We start from the raw sequence: 9,638 nt of genomic DNA, 5'->3' as shown, positions 1-9,638 counted from the left end.
ATGGCGAGGCGACGCTGTCGCCTCCGGTGGACACGACGATCCTCGTCGGTGAAAAGCCGCGGGAGAGGCGCCAGATTCTGCGCCCGCTGGCTCGACACGTTGGAAAAATTCATATCCCGACGAGGCCTCAGGAGGCGCCACGCCGCCGCGTCGTGCGCGCGGGCCGCCTCCTCTGCGGTGTCGAAAGTGCCGAGGACGAGACGTTTCTTGCGAAACCAGACCTCGGCGGAGAAGGCGCCGGAGCAGCACTCGCGGACTCAGCGAAAATCCGAAGCGCCCAGGCGGCGGATCGACATGGTGGCGCAAAGGCGGCGAGAATGGGCGGCCGACAGAGTGTGGAGAGAGCGCCTTCTTTATAGCGAGCGCCGGCCGCGGCGCGCGCGCGAACCTTTCTTGTGCGCTGGAGCGCCAAAACCAGCGCGCGAACTTTTCCCGCGCGCTGGAGCGCCAAAACCAGGACGACGTCATGATGTTAAACGCACGCAGTCATGAAAATGAGTCGGCCCGTTGGACGCACTGCCGACCCAAAACTAGAAAAAAGCGGACGGCGGGCAGCCGGCCGATCTAAACGGACAAAAAACGAACAAAAATGCCGTCCGTCGGTCCGCTGGAGTTGCTCTCAACTGTCGGTCACGTTGAAAAAAATGGCATAAATGAACATGCGGGACACCAGGAAACGAATAAAAGAATAGAAGAACATGACGACCATTGTGGTCTTCAAGTCAGGTGATTTTGGGTGGACTTCCGTCCCGGCGCGCACACATCATCCCCCCCGCTCTCTTTCTCTCTCTGTCTCCCTCCGTGTGCCCGGAGATGGCGGGCGGGGGCGAGCTGGTGGTCAGCTTCGGGGAGATGCTGGTGGACTTCGTGCCGACGGTGGCGGGGGTGTCGCTGGCGGAGGCGCCGGCCTTCCTCAAGGCCCCCGGCGGCGCGCCGGCCAACGTCTCCATCGCGGTCGCGCGGCTCGGCGGCGAGGCCGCCTTCGTCGGCAAGCTCGGCGACGACGAGTTCGGCCGGATGCTGGCCGCCATCCTCCGCGACAACGGCGTCGACGACGGCGCCGTCGTCTTCGACGCGGGGGCGCGCACCGCGCTCGCCTTCGTCACGCTGCGCGCCGACGGGGAGCGCGAGTTCATGTTCTACCGCAACCCCAGCGCCGACATGCTCCTCACCGCCGACGAGCTCAACGTCGACGTCATCAAGAGGGTACGCGTATCACGACTCTCCTTATTACCGGTTTCTTTGTTTGTGATCTGGGGAACCAACTCGATCCCATCGAGCGTAGTACAGTCTTGGGCCAGTTTCTTGGATCCGGACGCGAGCGCTAGCTACCTAGGTTTCTTGGTGTGCATCAGGTGTAATTTTCTTGTTTCTGGTGCCACTGATTTGATGCGCATCTGGTGGAATTTTCTTCGTCCTGTTCCTCTTGCTGTAAGTGTCCTTTTCGTTTCGTGCAGTTTGGGTGCTGAATCTTCCTTGGCAAATAAGGCGGATCTTGGTCGGATTTTGCTGTGCTTTTCTGATCTGTCTGATACTTCAACCTGTGTCACGTAGTACAACATTTATTTATAATCCAATGTGAAGTTTGTTTCATTGTGATGCACAATAATTGAGATCTGAGAGTGTCAGCTGATTTGTTGATGTCAGATAGATCTTGTCATGGTCAGTAAAACTTTTTTGAAAATGTTTGCATATTTGGTACTGTGAGACTGAGACGTAATTTCAGAATTGTGCATGTCAGGTAGTTCGTTCAATATGAACATCTCCAGGACCATAGTCTAAGGTCCTCAGCACACCTACGGCTGACCGATGACCAGGTTAACCGATTCATCAGCTGGTGATCAACATTTTCATCCATGGGGCAAGAAGGTCATGTCGGCTTGTATGTATAGTTCTATGATCGAGAACTACCACATATCAGGTGCTGCTAGATGCTTCAATTGTTCATGGTTAGATTTGTGCTCTGCGTGCAGAATTTATAAGGAAGTGTTTAACTCTACTGATACGACACTTAAATTTGTCGATTTCTTGCGAAGTTTCTGTACTGCACTGTTCTATTTCGTTGAGGGAAAATGACTCACAACTTATAATCCACCCAGGCTACAGTCTTCCACTATGGATCAATAAGCTTGATTGCTGAGCCTTGCCGGTCGGCACATCTGCGCGCCATGGAGATTGCCAAAGAGGCCGGCGCGCTTCTCTCATATGATCCAAACCCAAGGGAGGCATTGTGGTCATCCCGTGAGGAGGCTCGCACCAAGATCTTGAGTATCTGGGACCAGGCAGACATTGTCAAGGTCAGTGAGTCTGAGGTCGAGTTTTTGACTGGCATCAACTCAGTAGAGGACGATGTTGTCATGAAGCTGTGGCGCCCTACCTTTAAGCTCCTCCTGGTCACTCTTGGAGGTCAAGGCTGCAAGTACTATGCCAGGGTATGCTTTAAAAGTTTTTCCAATCTATTGTTAGTGCTGGTTGTACTTTGTATGTCAAATCTAAGCTTCACTGGGCTTTGCTTTGTATGCACTCAGGACAAGTATATAACTCTTGCACAATTACCATTGAGACTTGAAGACTCATGCTGTAACTGAGACATCAGCTTTGTTGTATTTGACATTTTGACCATAGGATTTCCGTGGAGTTGTCCCATCGTACAAAATACAACAAGTTGATACAACAGGTGCTGGTGATGCATTTGTTGGTGCTCTGCTCCGGAAAATTGTCCAAGATCCATCATCACTGCAAGTAAGCTTGCCTACAAACACTTCCTTCAGCATTGCTGTACTAGTTTCAATCTAGATCTGTATAACTCGTGCCCTTTTTCGTGCGTAGAAGTAGTTGGTTCACTAATTCCATATCTGCTGGTTGCTGCAGAATCAGGAAAAGCTCGTGGAGGCGATTAAATTTGCGAATGCATGTGGAGCAATCACCACCACAAAGAAAGGGGCAATCCCTTCATTGCCCACAGAAATTGAGGTCTTGCAGCTGATGGAGAATGCATAGATACTTATGATTTCGCTAGCTTCTAATTCTGCAAGTTGTATTGTACGCTGATGGAGAATATTCAGTTGTAGTGGATGATATCTTGTACTACCTGCCATAAATGGAATCTTGATCCATAAATTCTGCCGGACGGCTTTGTATGATCTCTGTTCCATTTCCGAGCTTCTTTGGGATGTGAAACGGAGAGAATTATGTTATCTGTAATCCTAGAGTGCTGTTGCCGAGGAGTATGTGCTGTAGGCTTTCTTATTTAGTTGAGGCATATCGAGAGGTGTAGTCTTTAGTGATTTTTATAGTCATCGGCTTCTTCGCCCCCTATGCTTAAATCTTGGCTCTGCCCGTGGCAACAAAGGAACCAAGAAAGTTGTAGAGAGCCTTAAAACGGTATGTGAAGCTGTTGTAGCTTAATTTTCTCATACATAAATGTGGTTCCCTTTTTTACTGTGATGATCATTTGCTTCGTGGGTATTATACGAGTATTAGAATCTTATATGTTGTTTTGGAACCATACATACCTCTTTCAGGTAGCATTGGTTGTGATACTGTTATTTAAGCTTATTCATCAACCATCTGGGTCTAGTAGGTAGGAAAGGAAAGGAAAGGAAAGGAAAGGAAGCAATAGAAAACAGGGCGTCCTTTCCTTTTTGCTAAAGTGAAGTTCACAGTTTAAAGCATGATAAAGAATCAAAGATGCAATCAAAGATAACTGGCGACATACTTGAAACTTGTTAACCAGATTCTCCATGCAATCAAACGATGTGACACATGTGCGCTCGGGAATGGCTGTTTCATCTCGTGGACACCAGCTCCCATGAGGAGTTCGCGGAGATATTATTACTCATGTTATGGGTAGTTTGTACGGCCCATTACATGAAAGGCAATGAGGCCACTGCGGCGTATGTGTAGCTGGCCATGGCCAAGCCAATATACAGGGAAATTTGGTAGGCTATGGAGTAGCTAGGGGGGCACATCAGGGGATTAGGTAAAACTACTACTAGCCCATTGAATAATGAGCTGCTTATCTGTAAGGATCTAACTAATCAACACGAATTCGATCTAGGAATGGGATCTGAAGAGGAGAATTCCGCCCAACCGCCCTCACAGCATATTCAAATTGCAATTGAGGCTCATCCCTCGCCTGGCCGAAGCCACCTACTTCCGCTCCAAGTTTTAGAAATGGAGAAGAGCAGTAATATAAAGGAGGAACTCCAGCTGTTACGCCCAGTTTGGGCCTGCAAGCCACTGGGGTTTCTTTTTGCTACAACTGATCAGGATCAAATCAGTTAAATTTCTCAAAGTTTCAACTAGGGTTGTAAGCGATCCTTTTCTTACGCTAGGTGATTCTAAATTATGTACCTTTTCTAGACGTGTTGATTTATTTATCCTCAAGTTACATCTACTGAAACTTACGTCTTATTTAAGTTCCTAGTCCATTTTGTAACAAAACCCTTTAGTACAACTCAAAAACATTACACACCCAATCACTACTTCTGGTCTGTTTGCGTCTGGTCGTCATACGAATCTTATCCCATGGTAACCTCCAGCATTCTTTGCTTTCAGTCCTACTATCTCTACAGGTTCTACTGATATCCTCTGTCGGGTTGGAAGTGAAGAGGGCAAACAATTTAACCCTAATAATAAGAAGGGTAGATTTGAATAAAAGCATTGCCAACAAATGAGAGTGGAAGATGGAACTCAAAGGAAACTACTAATTGATATTTCACTTGTTAAGATATGAGCACAATCTACTAGTACACTTTATGCAATGTATAATTATCTATTTGGCAACACCTCAATTTTAAAGCTTTACACTCAAGATATCTCAGCCAAGTTATTTGCTACATTCATATATTCTCTAGAAACACTACCAAGTTATGTAGATACTTAAGCATAATATCTAAAATGATACATAGAAACACATTATGTAGATCAAGGGCATGCCTTAACTCATAAGAGAACCTGAAAATGTTTGTTTGTTAAAATTAAATGGGAAATCATTATAATAAAAGATTTTCTCAAATAACCCAAACTAGATAATACGGAAATTTGCAAGAAAATCCAGTTTGAATTAACACTATATTTTTTGTAACGATAAATATTACAATTGTATGGCGGATTGTATCATAATATAAATAATTATTTTTGCATTGTTAATGATACTATTTCTACCGAAATGTAGTTGCTCAGCCGATACATATGAAAACATCATGCATTAAAGACAATCTGAATTATGGCAAAGTAAAAAAAAGTTGAGTATAAATCTTATTCTGGAGAACAAATATTTATATTCAGTCGATCTTGTTCGGTGCATTGACAAAGTCTAGGACCACCTAGAGGAGATACAAAAGACTCGTATGACACTTGGGTCTGAGCCGGAGCTTAGTTGGGGCCGACCTAGGCCATGGACCCCCCAAGATTTTGATGAACTTCTTAATACATACGCTTTTAGCCCACTCCAATAAGCAAGCAGTTGCTTTAGGGGCCGGCAACCAGCAGGTACTGGGGGTTCTTCATAAATAAAAACTAATGGTCGAGGCGCGCGTCCTCCTCCCGCAACAAGATGCAGTTGCTTGTGCTGGTCTATGTTAGCAACTTCGCAGGAACACTGAAGGAGCAGTCGCTTTCAATGGCATTTCTTACATATCTATTATCACGCAGCTGTGTGACATTTTTATGCGAAACCAGCAGATGACTATTGGGATCACCAACAACATGCCCACACCACAACAGCCACCAACGAGAACTATGTTCCAAGTAATGACCTAAACAAAGGCTAGAGAAAGGTATGTCTACCAGAAAAACAACACAAAAAATTGAAAAATAAAATAAAAGCAACAACGAAAAACTGAGAAACTAAGGAACAAGGGTATTTGCAGACTGGATAGTTGTGATCTTCTTTGAGTGGCCCGCTCAATTTTTTCTGTTTGGGGTGAATTTGTTGGAGCTGGTCCCGAGCTGCCGAGATTCCTCCAGGAAGTCGTTGCCAACCTCCAGACCAAGTTGTATGAGACGGACGACATGTCCAAGAAGGTATTTCTTGTAATTGGCGCTCGACGTGTTCGTGCATAGCTTGGGGTGGTGAGATTGAGCATGTCGTACAATGTGTTCGTGACGTGGTTGAGGAGGTAGAGTTTGTACTTGTTTTGGATTTCCCAACACTTCATGTCCAGCAGCTCCATCATGTAGTGCCCGGAGCGGAGGGGTGTCACACCCGTCACCACGGCCTGAACTCGTTCCTCATCCATGTTGTCCTTGACTAGCTTCCTGGCATCTTCGAGTTTACTAAGTTTGTGCTCCTTCGCGATTGCAATGGCGACTGTCGTCGCCTGTGATCCTTTGCGTCTACAAATGCAGCGTTGTTTAGAGAACCTCACACAGTCCCGGATATCTAAACCGAGACTTCTTCATTTGTATTGGCCATGAAGCAATATAATATAGAAATATTTCTTTCTTAGAATTTGGCATACAAATCTCGTTGTTCACATTGTAATGTATACACACATGGAGAAAGAATATTCTTGTCCCATATGGATATGGGTTGGTCTTGCGGGTGTTTCACCGCTTTAGCCATACCATTCATATCCAGACTCCGATTTTGTGTTCTTCATCTCAACTTGAATCTATCAACGTACTCTTGATCATCACACTGTTTTCCACATCGTTGGCCAACAAATATTCGGAGGAACATCATGGATGCTCAACACCTCCACCAACCATTGATCTCGTTTCATCGTTCCATCGCCCAAGCATCATCCAAGTGTCCATTGGATAGCGTCTACATCGACAACCACCACGTCCATCACCCATGACTACGTCATCAACAATGATCACTTCACCTTTTGACACCTTCACCGGAAGCAAGGCCAATACCTACTTCGTCAAGGCTAAAGGTGGCGTGAGGTATCACTCTGTCACAAGTTTTGCCTTTCACCTTGCCATTACCTTCTTTAGCCATTCTACCCTTTGCCATTTCGTTGATCCTATTAAGACTAGCTATTTGAGTATTGCCACCATAGTGACATTTTCATCATATACATCATTGCTATCTTGAGCATCATATACATCTTTTGGTGTTCTTGAGCATCTATCATTGCTATCTTGAGCATCATGTACGTCTTCATCATCTTTATCGAAAAAATGTACATCTTCATCATATACATCATTGCTATCTTGAGCATCGTATACATCTTCTGATGTTCTTGTACCACCTTGATAATTAATGAGTAGATCGGAAGTTTCCCCACCTCGTAACAACCCTCTGCGGTTGACTTTTGCCCGGGATAAGGAGGTGCTCCGAAGGATTTGGGCTTGCCCCATATAACTTTTCCATCATGGAGCGTGTGTGCGATTTTGTAGTAGTATCTGCAAGAGAGAAACTGCATTGTCAGACCAGTATTTTCTCATAACTGAGACAACTCTTTGTACGACATAGGGCTGGAATTTACTGTTTCTCCGGCGACAGATTCTTGAGGAAAGCTGTGTGTATGAAGCCTGGATCCCTCCAACCAACACTACGAGCAGGCTCTCCTGCACAACCAAAAGTACAGATCAGGTAAGAAACATCGAGAACCATGGTCATGACTGACAAGTGGAACCAGTTCAAACCAAATCAGGGCTGCACAACGTCGCAATTCTAAAATTGCAAGTAGTCTTTGATAGGTATCATACCACATAGGCTCTCACGACCAAAGGTGACGGTGTCAGCTGCTGCGTGCACGGGATGGCTCCCTTTCATGCCCCATTCAACGAAGGGGTGCGCCTCACTGATGCCATAGCCGCTTGTCCATGTGACAGTCATCTAGCATGGCATAGCAGAAGCCCACGGCTCAGTGAAGTTCCAACAGCAAATATAAACGGAACCAACAATCGACATGAAGTGCCAGCAAAACCCCACCTGGTTCCATGTTTTCCCGAGCGCTAGACGTGGGTAAACCGGGGCTTTCGGGTTCGCAAAGGCGATCCTGTCCGACACCGCGACGAGCGTTGGCTGCACACCATGTATTAGATGAAGTCATTGTGTTGTTATGAATGACGGAGAGTGGATAGCATAGCAGGATGTGATGTGTTGGTAGGAGTAACTCACATTTGAGAGTCCGCCGGTGAAGAATCCGAAGGAGAAATCCTGGCGCTGGTTGATCAACTGGAACCTGAGAGCCCCTGTCGCTGACCTGTTATAACCTGACGAGTAGTTTGCAAACTGATACTGAAACCAACCAAAATAAAAGCAATTCAATCAAGTTATGTAAAACTCTGAAGAATGCGAAGATTGCTCTGCTCAATGTACTACTATATGTAAAGGACCTTTATCGGCGCGGAGCATATGGCAGGGCCAGGGCCCGACCCATGGGAACCAGGGCATGTGGACGCGCTGCAGGAAAGAGCAAGAAGTAATCAGATGAGGGACACCACTTGGTTCATCACTCGGTCGGAGCACAGTTGAAAATCTGGACATTCAGAAAACGAAAATGTACTAGAGTAGAGTAGCTCGTACGTACTTGAAATTGGAAGGGGAGAATACCCCGATCCAGTCGCCGTCGCTTGCGCGTGGTATTTTGAATTCTACGGTCACCCAAGCCGTATCTTCGCCCTGTCGTCCACACCATCGCGTTAGAGCAACTCCACGCGTATCGAGAACAATGCCCCCCCCCCCCCCCCCCCACCCCACTGCGCATCCCCGCTCCGGCGACCGCAGCCACCAACCTGCGGCCCGCCACTCCGGCGGCCGCAGCCACCATCCCTCTGTCCGGCTCCCCCGCCTCGCGGCGGCCCCTTGGGTTCCCCACCCCGCCACCTCCCCCTCCTCGGGACCCGGCCTGGGACCCAGATCTGTCGCCGGTGCGCCTGTTGCTCTCTGGTTCGACGGTCGTCCCGGATTCACCGCCGACGGGTGCTGCTGCTTCTGCGGTGGGGGCGCGCGCTGCCACCGGTGCCAGGCGCATGCGCTTCGAGACCGCCCCTCCTCGCCCTGCTGCGGTCGGTGGGGTGCCCCTCGTTCCTGCTTCCTCCATCAATGAAGCTGGCTCCGGATCTGCCCGCCTTCATGCCGGGGATCCGTGGTCAGAGCTCTTCCGGCTGGCGCATTCAAGTGAGGCTCGCCCTGGCGACGCACGTGCCCCCATCCCCAGCGGCAGATTGAATGCTGGCTCCCAATGGCAGGTGGTGCGCCCTCCCCACTAGTGGCGCCATCAAGAGGGCTTCGGTCAAAGAAAGCTGCCGCGCCGCGCGGCGGTCTCGTCTCCGAGGGGCAGCGTCCGGCGCATTCATGGCTCAAGGGCCGGCTTTTCCGCGACCTCGCAGGCTGGTAGCTGGGCTTTGAAGCCTCGTAATCGCAGCTGCCATCGCTGCAAGCAAAGAGGACATATAGCGGTGGATTGCAGAGACCCCATCGTCTGTGACTTCTGCAGCCGGCAGGGCCACCGTCTTCGAGAGTGCAGCACCCGTCTTGCCCACCTCCGCGCCCTGCGCTCCGCCCCACCACCACCACCCCTGCGTGCCCCAGGCTCCGGTGCTGACGGCCATGCCCCGCCTAGGCGACCCTGCTTCCCGCCCGGCGGAGGGGTTCGTCGTCTTGGCCTCCACCCCGGAGATGGACGCGCAGGCTGCGGCACTCGCCAACTCGGCGACCCTCGCCTGGCTCG

General features: G+C 48.7%; 2 protein-coding genes across 3 annotated transcripts; one reads left to right on the top strand and one right to left on the bottom strand.

Annotated features, from left to right (window-relative positions):
• Positions 1-720: 720 nt before the first annotated feature.
• LOC125509930 (fructokinase-1) lies at positions 721-3,227 on the top strand. 2 transcript variants are annotated; one of them, XM_048674994.1, is made up of 4 exons: positions 727-1,206; positions 2,100-2,432; positions 2,626-2,742; positions 2,872-3,227. In XM_048674994.1, the coding sequence occupies exons 1-4, from the start codon at positions 814-816 to the stop codon at positions 2,998-3,000; spliced, it is 972 nt and encodes a 323-aa protein (XP_048530951.1). In that variant the 5' UTR covers positions 727-813; the 3' UTR covers positions 3,001-3,227. The 2 variants fall into 2 exon arrangements, with proteins under 2 accessions (XP_048530952.1, XP_048530951.1); XM_048674995.1 differs by lacking the exon at positions 2,872-3,227 and having other exon boundaries at positions 721-1,206; positions 2,529-2,658.
• A 2,353-nt stretch (positions 3,228-5,580) lies between these two features.
• Positions 5,581-8,618, bottom strand: LOC125507177. Its single transcript, XM_048671843.1, has 9 exons — positions 8,496-8,618; positions 8,302-8,368; positions 8,084-8,203; positions 7,895-7,987; positions 7,669-7,798; positions 7,446-7,527; positions 7,063-7,362; positions 5,997-6,342; positions 5,581-5,658 (listed from the first exon to the last, which is right to left on the bottom strand). The coding sequence occupies exons 5-9, from the start codon at positions 7,796-7,798 to the stop codon at positions 5,581-5,583; spliced, it is 936 nt and encodes a 311-aa protein (XP_048527800.1). The 5' UTR covers positions 7,895-7,987; positions 8,084-8,203; positions 8,302-8,368; positions 8,496-8,618.
• Between the last annotated feature and the right edge of the window lie 1,020 nt (positions 8,619-9,638).

The sequence above is a fragment of the Triticum urartu genome, chromosome 5, assembly GCF_003073215.2.
Source record: "Triticum urartu cultivar G1812 chromosome 5, Tu2.1, whole genome shotgun sequence".
Taxonomy (NCBI): Eukaryota; Viridiplantae; Streptophyta; class Magnoliopsida; order Poales; family Poaceae; genus Triticum; species Triticum urartu.
This window is presented reverse-complemented; position numbering and strand designations above follow the sequence as displayed.